This window comes from Syngnathus typhle, linkage group LG12, assembly GCF_033458585.1.
Source record: "Syngnathus typhle isolate RoL2023-S1 ecotype Sweden linkage group LG12, RoL_Styp_1.0, whole genome shotgun sequence".
Classification (NCBI taxonomy): Eukaryota; Metazoa; Chordata; class Actinopteri; order Syngnathiformes; family Syngnathidae; genus Syngnathus; species Syngnathus typhle.
Window position 1 is genome coordinate 12,210,173 of NC_083749.1, and position 16,846 is coordinate 12,227,018.

Below are 16,846 nucleotides of genomic sequence, written 5' to 3' on the forward strand. Positions count from 1 at the left end.
CATTACAGATGCGCAGAACGGTTGCGCAAGACACGTCAGCTATATAAAGAGCGAGAGTTCAGTTCTCCACCTATTAGTTTCAATTCACAGTTTAATTAGCAGTTTCAATCAGCAAATAACAAAATGCGTATTACAGGTAATATTTTATTTCACAACACTTTGCCTTGTTCCTTTCTTCTCTGCTGTTCGCTTCAAACACGCTCCATGCGACCGCAATGCTCTCGTATCAGACAAGGCTTGCTCGATCACCTGCTCGTTTGCTGTCTCACAATGTACCCTACACAAATCCGAAACATTTGTTGCGGCTCCGAGTCACGACGAGGGGCAAGTTTTGGTTTCCAAGGTTGTTTTTATTCCTCTTCAACGTCTCTCCCATAGAGAGCCGCCTTTTTCACGTCCGCAGCCCATGCGCGCACGGAGCGCGGTGGTGCGTTTAGGGGCAGTCGGAGAAATCAACGCCAACAAAAAAAATGACATCCAGCCTAGTTAAGACCATACCAAAGACTTTAAAAATGGGACCCATTGCCTCCCTGCGTGTGTGACGATCTTTGGGACTTAAAAAAAAAAAAAAAAAAAAAAAAATTAAAAAAAATTCATAAAAATTGGTGCGTATTATACATGGGTACAAGCTTTTTTCCAGCATCAGCATGCCATTGTTAGGGGTGCGTACTATACATGGGGGCGCACTATACACGGAAAAAAACGGTACTTTAAACGTTGTTGCCTTGGACAAGATTTGTCTGTAAGTCTTGTGAACTTGTGTTTTTTTCTGTCTTTACCTTTGTAAACGATTGTATGTTAATTTTATTTACATATCAAAGTTACGTTAGCCAACATGCTACAAGCTAACGGTTGTTTAACGCCGAAATTTTGTATTTTCAGTTTTACGATGGTCTTAAGAGGGCAATGGTTTGAGGCCATTCCTCAATAAATCAGCATTAAAGACAACGAAGTCTGATTATTTGAGGCATCATTCCCTCGCTGTCTAGCTGGTGAAAAAGTAGACGCTTCGGAGTGAGGACAGCACAGATTGATACCAAGTAAATAGTCGCGCCAGTATTGGTGATACTGATAATTTTAGGTTGAAAAATATGCTAATTTAGATTCACTTGTTCTATTGTATTGCACATATTGTGCAAATTAAGCATTCTTGTTGGGTTCTTAACCGTGCCAAGCTACCATAAAAAAACATACCTGGATCGTTGTTTTACATTACAAAGTACAGGGCTCCTTGGTTTACAACGGCCTAGAGTTATGTTGTTTCATGTTTACGACACTAGTTAGTGTGCGCGGCGGAAGAATACAGCGCGAGAGAGGCTGTGGACCGGGGAAGACGGCATTACCCACTCACATGGCATACGCCATTTTGGACTGTTGCGTCGTCTCTTTCTTACAACACCTGTCAACCAGAAATAAAGGTAAGAAATAGTTTTCTTATTTTTGATTACTGTACTGTTGCATTTTATTACTGTTCAAACCTACATCAAAATTTGGTTTACGTCGCCGCGTAGGAACAGATCGCCGTCGTAAACCGAGGACCCCCTGTAGTAGTAATCTGCATATTCTTAGTCTCTATCTCTCAAATTCGTTCAGTCCAGACAGACATCCCTATCTTGTTAAATAAGCAAATCAGTACAACCTTATTTACCGTTGTTAGGCTTCCTAATGCCTAACAGAAAGAACACAAGAGAAATAATTGTACACTCTGCTTGCAAGTAGTTTACTTGGAGTTACCTTTGAGCTATTTTCATTAAGACAGAATGTTTTATGACGTGCCAGAATAAAAAAAATCCATACCTGTACACAGTTTTTATTTGAAAATAACTGAAATCATAGAGCCCACGACCCCCGTATACAAGCGGTATAGAATGGATGGATGGATGGATGGATGGATGGATGGATGGATGGATGGCTGGCTGGCTGGCTGGCTGGCTGGCTGGATGGATGGACGGACGGAATCACAGAAATAAGTGTGAAGGATCTACCATAATTTTCGGACTATAAGTCGCACCGGAGTATAAATCGCACCAGCCATAAAATGCCCAAAAAAGTGAAAAAAAGCATATAGGTATAAGTCGCTCCGGAGTATAAATCGCATTTTGGGGGGGAATTTATTCGACAAAATCCAACACCAAGAACAGTCATGAACGAGCAACAACAGGCTAAACGATAGGTATGCTAACGTGACATAAACACAAACTAAGAGCTGAGAACGGCCCTGACGTAAAATTCAGAGTTATTCAAAAAACTATTACATAAATATCAATCCTCCTTTATCAACAATGCGTGCGCGCTGCTGACGGCTCTTGCACTTCAAAATATTCCACAGGCCCATATAACGATATATAAATTATATATCAAAACACTATTATATAAGCAATAATGTTATCAAACCATCTGTGCACTCAAAATCATTAAATTCATTGATCAAATTCCTCGTCCTTTGTCAACAACGCCGCACCCTGACGTCAGCCTCGTCGTTATTCCACAGATCTACTATATAACTATATTGTAGCGTTAACAAAGTTCAAGGAAAGACGTGGGTTTGGTAAACGGCTCTTTATTTAACAAAACAAACTTACAGGCGTGTGGCGGCGTGGACTTCCAGCCACGGAAGTGGAAGAGAGCTCCATAGAATAGGACCGGGCGTGCGTAAAAGCCATGACCGAGCCCCATCCACCGTCCCCGGACAGCCACCCGGCTGAGCGCCGGCCCTCGACTTCCATCCACGGAGGTGAAAGCCAGCTCGGTAGAGTAGGACCGGGCGTGCGTAAAAGCATTGCCCGAGCCCCATCCACCGTCCCTGGACAGCCACCCGGCCGAGCGCCGGCCCCCGACTTCAATCCACGGAAGTGAAAGAGAGCTCCGTCGAGTCAATTTCAGGGTCAGCACTAGGCTGGTTCCATTCCTATCTATCAAACAGGACGCACCGAGTGGTCCATGGCAATGCGTCCTCGGAGCTCTATAATGTTACGTGTGGTGTCCCACAGGGATCGGTTCTCGGACCAATTCTTTTTAATATTTATATGATTCCGCTTGGCGACATAATACGTAAATATAATATTAGTTTTCAATGCTATGCGGATGACACCCAATTATATATGCCGTTATCGATGACAGATCCGCGGGATTGTTGTAATCTTGAGGCGTGCCTTGCGGAGATCAAGCAATGGATGTCTCTCAACTTCCTTCGTCTTAACCCAGATAAAACTGAGATGTTGATAATTGGTCCAACTCGTTATCAACACTTATTCAAGGAAACCGCTATAACTATAGATAACCGTACTATCACTCAAAGCGATACTGTAACTAATCTCGGGGTAATATTTGACCAAACTCTCTCCTTTCAAAAGCACATTAAGAATATAACCAGAATTGCGTTTTTTCACCTTCGTAATATTGCAAAGATTCGTCCGATCCTCTCGACCGGTGATGCAGAAACTATTATTCATGCGTTCGTCACGTCGCGCCTGGACTACTGTAATGTACTATTTTCGGGTCTTCCTAAGTCCCGCATCAAAAGTCTACAGTTAGTACAAAATGCTGCTGCAAGGCTGCTCTCTCGGCCAAGAAAATTTGATCACATTACCCCAATACTAGCCAACTTACATTGGCTCCCGGTCCATTTAAGATGTGATTTCAAGGTTCTTCTATTAACCTATAAATCACTGCATGGCTTAGCGCCTTCATATCTCGTCGACCTAGTTGTTTCTTATGTTCCGTCTCGTAACCTTCGTTCGCAAAACGCTACCCTTTTAGTGACACCGAGGGCCAAGAAAATGTCTGCAGGCTCTAGAGAATTTTCTATTCGGGCTCCAGAGCTTTGGAATGCCCTACCAATGGATATTAGAACTGCTACCTCAGTAGAAACATTTAAGACACGTTTAAAGACACATTTCTATGACATGGCCTTTAACTAACCTGTAGTGGCCGATTCGGCTGGAGTTTGTTTTCTCTCCCTCTCCACCCCTTCCCTCACCCCTCCCCGGCCGGGGAGGTGGTTAGGTGGCACCCATGCTGACAGCGGCTATCTGGATTCTCGTGGGTCAATTCAGGATGGGGGAACTGCAGCTCAACCTCCTCGTAGACACTGCCAGGACAATTGAGGGCTCCTTCGGCAGCCCTCTGCTCTGACATGGACATCCACCTTTTATTTCATTGATGTTCATGTTGTATCATTTGTGCCCTCTCTGCATCCATTCCAACCTGGTGATCCTGAAAGGGGGATCCTTCCATCTGTGGTCCCTTCTCAAGGTTTCTCATTTTCCCCCAGTAGGGGTTTTTAAGTTTTTCCTTGCCCTTTTGGGAGCTTAAGATCAGGGGATGCTTTGAGAATAATTGTCAATTTCTGTCTATGTGAAGCCCTTTGAGACTGCTTGTGATTTAGGGCTATACAATAAACTTGACTTGATAAACTTGACAATCTTTGTCCTTTATGTAAACAACCGCCGTGCTGCCGCGACGCCGCGTCAGCGCTGCTGAAGTCACTTGAAATTCAAATTACAGTAATCCCTTGCTACATTCCAGTTCGTTTATTGCGATTTCACTTTTTTTTTTTTTTTTAATTTTTGAAAAAAAACCATATAAGTCGCTCCTGAGTATAAGTCGCCCCCCCCAACCAAACTATGAAAAAAACCCGCAACTTATAGTCCGAAAATTACGGTATACTAGCCGATGGGCGGATGAAGGGATGGATGGACGGACGGACGAAATTTCCCAAATGTTCTCGCTGTCTCCCCGATGTATGTGTTGTTGAAAGATATGCAAGGTATTTCGTATATTACATCTCATTTGTGTTTTGGATTTATGGGTGTAACTAAAACTTGTCTGAGTTTTGTGTGTAGGATGACCAGTGGATTGATGTTCCATTTATTTTTTGTATTTGTGTTTGGGACAAGGAAATGACATCAAAAGGAATGTGAAAAAGAGACCACCAACAGACAAACGAGCAATAAAACAACTTACCGAAGTCAAATTCCTTGTTTGGCACACTCAAACATGGCAAATAAAAACTCTTGAATCTTGAAGCCGAGCAAGAAAATCTCAAATCCGCCATATTCGATCATTGTAAGAGAAAAAAAAAAATCACATCGTGGACTGGAACAATGCCAGGGTCAGAGAGGCCATCTAAATCCGCAAGCAAGGTCCCAGAAGTATGACGCGAGACGAGGGGGCCCACACCCACCCTGTGTCCGAATTTACAGGCTGCGTCCTCAAAGGCCCGTTTTCAGGCTACATGATGTCATTTCTGGGCGCAAGCGCCCCTGCTGTCTGGCCAAACCAAGAACCACCTAACCCTCATAAACAACCAGTAAGACACGTCACTTCCCCATCTTGTGACACTTCTGAGGAAGGCGACAGGAGGTCGCCAAAACATGTAAAGCAAAGATAAAACTTTTTCCTGTTTGACCAAAATAACCATTTAACACAGTAAACGGAAAGGACAGTATGAACCTTCACAAACGATAGGTCCTTCAAAATTACTCATGGTGGATTGGTTGAACGTTGATTAGGTTTCACAGCTATATTTATTAGCTATATTTATTATATAATTGAAAATGACCAAAGCTATGACTGTACTGAGTTATGTTCAAATTAATGTTACTTGAATGAGGGGGCCAGGATCGGGTCACAAGACAGTCTCCAATCTCCACGTGAGGCAGGTCTGGAATTGGGGCCCGCAAGTATAAGAGCTGATGCCAATTCTTGTCTTTCTCTCTTGTCTCTGGATGTCTCTTGCTTTTGGTCCCTCGGCTCCTCTCTTGCTGTGACTCTCCTGCCCTGGGCTTTGGCCTTTTATGACTCTTCTGGAATGCCAGAAGGCTGGGGCCTGTTCTTTTGTTTTCCCTGCTAGCACGCTGATAGGCTCATCCCAAGACTAAGTTGCACATGTTTTTTCCTTCTTTTTTTGTTCTGAGAAATATTTCTCTTTTGCCCTTGGCTGTGCGCCAGCACTGTTGGTCATGTTGCTACTGGTCTATTAAGACTAGGAGAGTGGGTTCTCCACATGTAAAATGGATGCATGCCAGAATCTCTCCGATGCCCACCCAGGGCCGGCCGGACACTGCAACAGCCAGGTGTGAAACCAACTCCTTCCTTCTTGGCTTGGCCAGCAGACCCACTCCAGAACCGCTTGCAGCTCATTCATCAAAAAAGACAATCAGTGAGTGGAACTACTTATCTGGGATCGGGTCACGGGGCCTGCAACTTTAGGAGGGATGCCCAGACTTTCCTCTTCCCAACCACTTTGTCCAGCTCATCCCGGGGGATCCCAAGGCGTTCCCAGGTCAGCCGAGAGACATAGTCTCTCCACCACATCCTGGATCGTCCCCGGGGTCTCCTGCGGGTGGACATGCCCAGAACATCTCCCAGGGAATGAGGCATCCTAATGAGATGCCCAAGCCACCTCATCTGGCTCCTCTCAATGTGGACGAGCAGCAGCTCGACTCCGAATCTCTCACAGATGACTGAGCTTCTCACCCTATCTCTAAGGGAGAGCCAGGACGCACTGTGGAGAGAACTCATTTCAGCCGCTTGTATCTGGGATCTTGTTCTTTTGGTCACGGACCATAGCCCATGATCATAGGTGAGGGTAGGAGCGTAGATCGGCCGGTAAATCGAGAGCTTCGCTTTTCGGCTAAGCTCCCTCTTCACCACAATGAACCGGTACAGAGTAACATAACAGCATAAGCTGCACCAATCCGCCTGTCGGACTTGCGCTCCATCCTGCTCTCGCTCGCAAACAAGACCCCAAGATACTTCTCCACTTGGGGCAGGATCTCATCCCCGACCCGGAGAGGACATTCCACCCTTTTCCGACTGAGGACCATGGTCTCAGATTTGGAGGTAGTGGTTTTCATCTTGACCGCGTCATACTCAGCTGCGAACCGTTTCAGTGAAAGCTGGACAACGGTGATGCAGGGACCGAACCACCTTTATCAGTGGGTTTGGCACCCCCGACAGAATTTCTCGAGGGACACGGTTGAACGCCTTCTGCAGGACCACAAAACACATGTGGACTGGTTGTGTGAACTCCCATGCACCCTCGAGGATCCTGCCGGGGGTATAGAGCAGGGGTGGCATGCGGCTCCTTTCCTGGTTCCATGTGGCTCCTTGCCTGGTTTCATGCGGCTCCTTTACGTTCATATCAACCATTTTGTTGTTTTTTTGTGCGTGTTTGCTTCGCTTGAGTTTAATATGGTATTTTTGTCAAACGCGCATGCGCATGAGGTGAAATCCCGCAAACGAGGAGGGGCAAACCCATTTGAGGAAACAATTGTCAATTTCACTCTCAAAATGGCAGGAGAAAAATGCACAGGTAAACGTGGCCCATTTGAAACCGAGCAGCCTGGGGGCGATAGTTCATGTGTGCTCAAGTGTATGATGTGGCTCTTTGCAGTAACACAGTAAAACATGTGGCTCATAGTCTCTGACTGGTTGGCCACCCCTGGTATAGAGCCTGTCCAGTGTTCCACGGCCAGAACGAATACCACACTGCTCAATCCGAAATTTTAACTCGCGATGGACCCTCCTCTCCAGCAACTTTGAATAGACCTTATCGGGGAGGCTGAAGAGTGTGATTCCTCTGTAGTTGGAACACACCCTGCGATTCCCCTTCTTAGAAAGGGGGACCACCACCCCAGTCTGCCAATCCAGAGGCACTGTCCCCGATTTCTACACAATGTAGAGGCGTGTCTGCCAGGACAGCCCCACAACATCAAGAGCCTTTAAGAACTCCGGGGTCCTGCCAACGAGGAGTTGTTTAACTACCTTAGTGACTTTGAAGCCCAGGCCCTGCTTTCACAATGAAAGACGTCGGTGGAATTGAGGTCTTCGAAGTATTCGCCCCACCGACACACCTGAGTCGAGGTCAGCAGCACACCGTCTCACAGTGTTAAACCGTGCACTGCTTCCCCCTCCGGAGACATCGGATGGTGAACCATAATTTCCTTGAAGCCGTTTGAAGGTCATTCTTCACAACCTCGCCAAACCCCTCCCACACCCTGACTGTATCTGAAGTCTCTGTTACCTTTTGCAACTTTCAAAACGTACTGTATTTTCATTCTGCAGATGTTCTTGGTTCATTGATCATTTTGTTCTTTACTACTCCTTCAACAAGGGCAAAATCAACATGCAACATACTGTTTTTGTCTTCATTTTTAACCACAGAAATTCTACTTAAGTCCAATAAACGACTATAAATGCATGCTATACAATATACTAGAATTTTGCAATTTCTGGAGAAATTGCGTGTGAAGGCGAAATGTATGAATAACTTCTTCGGGGAATGCTGCCGAATGATGTTGAAACGTGTTGAATTACTTGAGAAATGTAGAAAATTTGGAGAATTTGTGGTGAATTTCAAAATAAAAGACGTGAAGTTTTTGGTAAGTTGTGGAATAGGTAGAAAAATGATGAACAGTTGAAAGTTGGAATGGGTTGAATCGGTTGAAAAATGTAGAAATGAGAAGGGAAAAAGGGAATATTGGAGAATTGGGTGTGAATTTCAAAACAAAAGATGTGAAGTTTTTGATAAGTGGGAAGTTGTGGAATAGGTAGAAAAATTATGAACAGTTGAAAGTTGGAATGGGTTGAATCGGTTGAAAAATGTAGAAATTAGAGTAGAAAAACAAAATTTTAGAGAATTTTGGTTGAATTTCAAAATAAAAGATGTGAAGTGGGAAGTTGTGGGAAGTTGTGGAATAGGTAGGCAAAAGATGAACAGTTGAAAGTTGGAATGGGTTGAATCGGTTGAAAATTGTAGAAATTAGAGGTGAAAAACGAAATTTTGTGAAATGTCGAATGTGCCATTAAGAATGAATGGGGAAAAATTTGTCGGAATTTTGGGAATTTTGCGAAAACGGAAAATCTTCGGAACAAGAAAAATACAAGCGCTCACGTCGAGAATATTTGGAATACGTCAAAAGTGGAATGGAGTGAATCGGATGAAAAATGTGGAAGAAGAAGCGGGACAAGGAATAAAATAGAATAATAATAATAAAGTGAATGGAGTAGAATAACATATGTGTGAAGGCCTTCGCCTTCACACAATTAAAAAAAAAACAAGTTTGAGCAAGTGTTTTTATTTCAATATCAAACAAAAACGTTTTACAAAAAGAACGAGTTATGACGTACAGTGCCACAAGTAAAAATGCCCATAATTATTATTTCAACAATTTTGCCATGTAATAGCATACAATATGTGTTAACACATGCAACTAATCATTCAATTTATCAATGGCCTCTACATATACACGTCTTGAGCCTAGCTGGAATCAACATGCATCGTGCTCATTATTTCTATCATTTTAAAAACAGCAAATAAGGCCACCAATAACAATTACACAGTTTTTTGGGGACTCATCAGCCATTCTACACACATTTCGTAATACAAGTATTTTGAACAACAAATTTGGCTTGCTCAGTGTTGAAATACTATATGATATACAATCAACATTAAACAGGTTATCAGGTAACCTAGCTAGAAGCTTCAAGCACTTACATGATGTATGCATATTAAATGCAAATTAAATGAGGTGATTAGTAAAACTGTCAATGCAAAAGTGAAGGATTTAGTTCTCAATAGGGAATTACAGATGTTTTTTAGCTAGATTATGAAAAATTATCGATTTGCAGAGAAATACATGTGTGGATAATACAAATTGATGCATCAGTTCCACCAACTACATAATATATTCATGGCATTGTCCATGCATGTGTAAATACCCTCAATAATATATTGGTCCTCGTAGAACATATTTGGGTGACAGATAGGTAAAGTTCATACGGACAGATTTTACTCCAATTATCTTAAAATATTGATCATTTGCAGCATAATTAAAATGTTTTGGCTCTGGTCATTGTCCAAAGACGTTTAAATCCTAGACAACTGAAACCTTTGTTGCTGAAGAGTTGTCACATTTTATCCTTGAATCACATTTTATCCTTCAAATGCAATTGGTATATGTGGTTATACGTATGTGGGTCCTTTGTTCCAAAATGACTTCATTTTCCTCAAAGTGTGAGCACTGACTACATTGAGTATATTTATGGTGTGTGTATAAATGCATGTGTGACCATTCTCAACAACTTTTGGGTCTCCAGAGGTTGTCTTCCAGATCATCAGCCATCACTTCAAATTTCTTTCTACCAGGATGGAACAGTGTTGGCCAGTCGTCTCATACGTCTACAAAGACACATTACATTCCAGTATGTACAATTTGCAGAATAATACAAATATTCAGGCTATGGTCATAGTTCAAAACTTTAGTCAAAGTCAAAGTCAAAGTCAGCTTTATTGCCAATCTCTCCACATGTCACAACACACAAAGAGACCGAAATTACGTTTTTCTCTATCCCACGGTGACGAGACACATAACACGATAGACATACAAGTACGCGACACAATATAAAAACAAGAAGGCAAAAATTCAAACAATCAATAGTAAGAGTGATGAATAAATAATAAACAGATAACACAATAAATAAGAGGAGCAAAACGGAGCCAGCAAGCATAGCGCAAAAGTAAAAAACATCATAAACAAAAAGGCACAAACAATAAATAATAAGAGTAATAATAAATAATAAATAAACAGATAACACAACAAATAAGAGCCAGTGTGCATACAGACAGTACAGACAGTAAAAGTACAGGACGCTATGCAGAACGGGGGAGCGAGTTCAGGATCCTAACAGCCTGGAGTATGAAGCTGTTTGAGAGTCTGGTGGTGCGGGAGCGCAGGCTTCTGTACCTCTTCCCAGAGGGCAGAAGCTCGAACAAAGAGTGAGCGGGGTGACTCACATCACTCACAATCGTGGTCGCCTTGCGGGTGAGATGGGAGGTGTAAATGTCCTTCAAGGAGGGGAGCGAAGCACCAGCAATCTTACCAGCCGTGTTCACTATGCGCTGCAGGGCCTTCAAGTTGTAGTCAGTGCAGCCGCCACCCCAAACAGCAATACAGCTGGAGAGGACGCTCTCAATGGTGCCGCGGTAAAATGCAGTCATGACGGCCGGAGGAGCGCTCGCTCGCCTGAGTTTCCGCAGGAAGTACAGGCGGCGCTGGGCTTTCTTTGCCAGTGATGCGGTGTTGGTGGACCAGGAGAGATCCTCACTGATGTGCACCCCCAGGAACTTGGCGCTGCTCACTCTCTCCACCACAGCACCGTCGATGGTCAGCGGCAGGTGTTGGGTGTGATCCTTCCGGAAGTCCACAACAATCTCCTTGGTCTTGTCGACGTTCAGCAGGAGGTTGTTGTCCCTGCACCACGTGGTCAGAAGGTCAACCTCCAGCCTGTATTGAGTCTCGTCTCCCTTGGTGATGAGACCCACCAGAGTCGTGTCGTCAGCAAACTTCACGATACGGTTGTCGCTGTAGGTTGCAGTGCAGTCATGCGTCAGGAGGGTGAAGAGCAGCAGCCTTGGGGGGCCCCCGTGCTCAGCGTGATGCTGGCGGAGATTTTGTCGCCAACACGTACTACCTGTGGCCTCTGACAGAGGAAGTCCAGTAGCCAGTTGCAGAGGTAGGTACTGAGGCCCAGCGCGTCAAGTTTGCTGATGAGGCGTTGTGGCACAATGGTGTTGAAGGCAGAACTGAAGTCCACAAACAGCAATCTTGCATACGAGTCCCTCCTCTCCAGGTGGGTGAGGGCCGAGTGGAGGGCAGAGCAGATGGCATCCTCAGAAGACCGTTTGGCTCGGTACGCAAACTGGAAGGGGTCAATGGTGGGGGGGAGAACGGATCGGATGTGCTCCATGACAAGCCGCTCAAAGCACTTCATGATGATGGGCGTAAGTGCCACGAGGCGGTAGTCATTGAAGCAGGACGGAGCGGGTTTCTTCGGCACAGGTACGATGGTGGCAGCTTTGAAACACGACGGGACGATGGCCTGCTGCAGGGAAGTGTTAAAGATGTCCGTGAAGACATCCGTCAGCTCACCAGCGCAGTCCTTCAGCGCCCGACCCGGGATGTTGTCAGGGCCCGCCGCCTTACGGATGTTGATAGCGGCAAGCGCCCTCCTCACGCTGTCGGCGGAGAGGCACAGGGGCAGCTCGTGTGAAGGGGGAGTGGCCTTCAGCGGGCAAGTGCTGTTCTGAGCGTCGAAGCGAGCAAAGAAGCGGTTGAGGTCATTGAGCAGACGGACGTCGCCTTCACAGCTCTGCGGCGCGGGCTTGTAATCCGTGATGGTCTGAATGCCTTGCCAAAGGCTCCGTGCGTCCCTGCTGTCCTTGAAGTGGGCGGTAATTTTGCACGAGAACGCCCTCTTTGCTTCTTTGATGCCCCGGGACAGGTCGGCCCTCGCAATCCTCAAGCCAGCCTCATCCCCTGCTCTAAAGGCTTTGTCCCTGGCCCTCAGCAGCCTGAAGACAGCCCCTGTCAGCCATGGCTTCCGGTTAGCCCGAGTGACGATGGATTTTGAGAGAGTCACATCATCAATGCACTTCCTGATGTAGGAGGAAACAGTCAGTATACTCCTCAATGTCTGTCCGATCGTCGCAAGTGGCAGCCCTCCTAAACATGTCCCAGTCAGTAGAGCCAAAGCAGTCACGCAGTGCATCAGAGGCACCCTCAGGCCACACCCGTACCTGCTTGCGAACCGGCCTGGACGCTCTCACCATTTGTCTGTATGCGGGCAAAAGCATAACAGTGATATGGTCAGAAAGTCCAAGATGGGGGAGGGGGGCGGCTTTGAAAGCTCCTTTATGCGAAGAGTAGACCCGGTCCAGGAAGCTGTCGCCACGCGTAGGAAAATTAACATGCTGGTGAAGCCTCGGAAAAACAGACTTCAGGTTAGCATGATTAAAATCCCCAGCGAAGATAGTGAAACCGTCAGGCTGCGCTGTCTCTTGTTCACTGACAGCCTGGTACAGTTCACTAAGAGCCGTGATCCTGTCGCCTTCGATGTTGGAAGGCGGGATGTAAACCGCGACTAGCAGAATCGCAGTAAATTCCCTTGGCAGGTAAAAAGGACGGCACTTAATGATCACGAACTCCGCCAGTGGCGAGCAGTGCTTGCATACCACTACAGAGTCCCGGCACCATTCGTCACGGATGTAGACGCATATTCCACCTCCACGAGATTTCCCCCCTTGTACAATGGCCCGGTCCGCCCGATAGCACGCTAGCCGCTCCAGATGTACGGCAGAGTCCGGAATGTTGACAGTCAACCAAGTCTCAGTGAACACGAGCACACAGCAGTCCCGCACTGTCCGGTTTGTAGATCGCAGCAGGCGAATGTAATCCATTTTGTTGTCCAGCGATCGAACATTCGCCAGAAGAATGGAAGGCACGGCCGGGCGAGCAGGGCTGGCCGCCAGCCTGGCCCGGACGCCCCCGCGTTTGCCCCTCTTCAGCCTCCTCGCACACCGCTTTCGACGCTTCCCAACCGGGGGAGGAATAGCAGACGAGCCCGGCGACGCTTCAGGACGTAGCAGTCCGAGCTCCTTTGATGTTCCCGCATCAAAGTCCAGAACTCGACAAAACTCTCTTTTGCCGATGTCAAGCAGAACCTGCCTGCCGTACTTGTAGCACGACTCAGTACGACGAGACGAACTGATTTATTGTTGAAAATATGTTAACATTTATCATTATTTATCACAGGGTGGGGGACATTTCAGAGGTAGTCATATGTAAACCGTTTGTTCTGAAATCCGTCATTTTTCTTACAGTATCAGAAGATTGTTGGCTGGAGCTAAGGTGTTCATCTTGGCTTGGCAAAGTATTTTTTCCAATAACAATAAATCTCTTGACTTGCTGACAGTTGCAGCTGTCATTCCAGCCTTCATAAAAAACAATCAACATACGTAGTATGACATTTCCCTTTACTGGAAAAAAAATATTGTTTGAAAAAAGGAAGCCTAAAACCAATGATTGAATGGAGTTGTAGTTGAAGTTAGAAGAGAGAAATCTCTTAACTTGCTGACAGTTGCAGCTGTCATTCCAGCCTTCATAAATAACAGTCAGCATAGTATGACATTTCTCTTTACTATTAAAAACTATTGTTTGAAAAAAATAAGCCTAAAACCATCGATTGTACAGAGACTGAACTGCCCTTATCAAGGGGTTAGGTGCCCCATACTCCTGCAGCACCCCACACAGAACTCCTCGAGGGACACAGTCGAACGGCTCCTTCAAGTCCACAAAGCACATGTAGACTGGCTGTGAGAACTCCCATGCTCCCCCAAGGACCTTGCCGAGGGTGTAGAGCTAATTCACTGTTCCACAGCCAGGACAAAAGCAACATTAAGCCGCTTGAATCTGAGATTCGACCTCCCGATGGACCTTCCTCTCCATCACCCCGTAATAGACCTTACCAGGGAGGCTGAAGTGTGATTGCAGTTGGAACGCTCCCTCCGATCCCCATTCTTGAAAAGGGGAACCACCACCCCGCGTCTGCCAATCCACAGTCACTGACCCCGATGTCCACACGGTGTTGTAGAGGCGTGTCAAACAGGACACCCTGACAACATCCAGAAGCTTTTTTGCTTGACAAGGTAAATCACACTTCAAGTCAACTTGCACCCTCGAGCGGCTAACAAGAAACACTACGTGTTGTAAATTTTGATCCAATGATTTGTAAATTCATAAATGATACATATACCGTTTCTACTTTGCGGATCTTCGTTTATCGCGGGTGGTTCTTGAATGCATCTCCCACGAAAAATGAGGGATCACTGTATACAGTACACACATACTGCTTCCCTCTTCTGGGACGCCAGATGGTGGACCAGAATTTATTCTAAGCCATCCGGAAAGTCCTTTTCCATGGCCTTGCTAAACATCTCCCAAGAGTTTTTGCTTCAGCGACCGCCGAAGTTGTGTTTTGTTTGGCCGTCAGCTACTTCCAAAGTGTCACAGGCCAAAGCGGCCCGGTAGGACTCTTTCTTCAGCTTGACTGCTTGCTAGCGGGTTGGGGATTGCTGCCACAACACAGACCGACTACCTTACGGGCACAGCTCTGATCGGCCACTTCAACAACGGAGGCACGTAACATGGTCCACTCAGACGATTGTCCCCCGCATCCCCCAGGATGTGGGCAAACGTCTGCCGGAGGTGGGAGTTGAAACTCTGACAGGATTCTGCCAAAGGATTCTGAAAACGCTCACAATACGTTTGGGTCTGCCAGGTCAAACCGGCAACTTTCCCAACCATCTGAGCAAACTCACAACCAGGTTGGGATCGGTTGATAGCTCCGCCTCTTTCTTCACCAGAGTGTCCAAAACATGCGTCTGCAAATCCAAGAACACAACTACAGTAGATCATTGAACTACGGCAAAGGTTTCCTGGCGCCAAGTGCACATATGCTTGAACAAGGCGTTAAGGACAATCCATGGCGCATACAAAAAAACACTTGGGTTCTAATCGTGGAGGCCATTCCTCCGTGTCACTGCCCACATAAGCATTAAAATCTCAAGACAGAACGATGGACTCCTAAGGGGAAGTGCTCTCAAACACACCCTCCAAGGACTCTAAAAAGGGTGGCATTCTGATTTTCTGTGAGGTGATAATCACAAGCAACAATCGGGATTCGTCCTTCCCACCCAAAGGCAAAGGGAGGCTACCCTCTCATTCACAGAGGTGAACCCCAATATACAGGTGCCAAGCCGGAGTGAGGGGGTAGGGTAGGTATACCCATTCCTGGTCGGCGCCTTTCAACGTGGACAACTCCAGAGTGGAAGCGAGTCTTGCCCCTCTTGAGAGGACTGGTAGCAGAGCCCAAGCTGTGTGAAGGCGAGCATGACTATATCCTGTCAGAACCGCTTTGCCTCGCACGCCAGAGAGATGACATTCTATATCCCTAAAGCAGTGGTTCTTAACCTTGTTGGATGTATCGAACCCCACCAGTTTCATATGCGCATTCGCCAAACCCCTTGTTACTGAAAAATATATTTTTTTGAAATTCAAGACATAAATGATTTTTACTAGTGCACAAAATGAGCCGTGCATGAACATCACCTTGCTCAAAGAACAAAACCAACACTATGCATGACCTCACAACAAATTACATACTGGCAAATCAGAATTTACACAATAAATTAGGTTTGTTTGGACCTCCACAGTGTCACACTCTGTCGAACCCTTGAGACCGACTCGCTGAACCGGTTTGATCGAACCCAGGTTAAGAACCATTGCCCGAGAGCTAGTTTCTGTAGTCGGGGATTGGACCGCCAAGGTTCCACTCCCTTTGGCAAGTGCCCAGCTCATTAAAGCACCCAACTCCTTTGGCCCTCCCACAGGCGCTCTCCCCGTCAAGCCCCAACCTCAGGCCTGGCTCCAGAGGGGAGCCCTGGTGACCTGTGTCCAGGAAAGGGAAAAGTCAAAGTCAAAGTCAAAGTCAAAGTCTGCTTTATTGTCAACGTCTTCACATGCCGAGACACACAAAGAGATCGAAATTACGTTTTCTCTATCCCACGGTGACAAGACATATTACACAATAGACATACAAGTAAACGACGCAATATAACAAACAAGAAGGCACAAATAATAAATAATAAGAGTAATAATAAATAATAAATAAAAAGATAACACAACAAATAAGACCCAGTGTGCATACAGACAGTAAAAGTACAGGACGCTACGCAGAACGGGGAAGCGAGTTCAGGAACGTCAATTTAGTATGTTATTCATCATATGAGGTCTATGAACCATGCTTGGTCTGGTCCCTCACATGGGGACCTGTTTGCCATGGGTGATAGATACTGCCAGCGGCATACAACCTCAGACCATTTAGCGCCCAGGATCATTGAGACACGAAATTCCCTCCACCACAGTAAGGCTGATGAAGGGCGGGACAACTATATTGTCCAAGATATTAAGTAGCATGACTAATTTCTCATTCAGTGGCATCC

At 45.9% G+C, this 16,846-nt stretch overlaps 1 protein-coding gene across 3 annotated transcripts in view; it reads right to left on the minus strand.

The window, feature by feature from the left end:
- Positions 1–9,067: 9,067 nt before the first annotated feature.
- The window catches only part of LOC133163716 (SWI/SNF-related matrix-associated actin-dependent regulator of chromatin subfamily B member 1-like), a 96,205-nt gene continuing 88,426 nt past the window's right edge, over positions 9,068–16,846 (minus strand). For all 3 annotated transcript variants that reach the window (XM_061293893.1, XM_061293892.1, XM_061293894.1), the window contains one exon: positions 9,068–10,186. In XM_061293893.1, the coding sequence (XP_061149877.1) occupies positions 10,147–10,186 (40 nt within the window). In that variant the 3' untranslated portion in view covers positions 9,068–10,146. The remainder of the gene's footprint in view (positions 10,187–16,846) is intronic.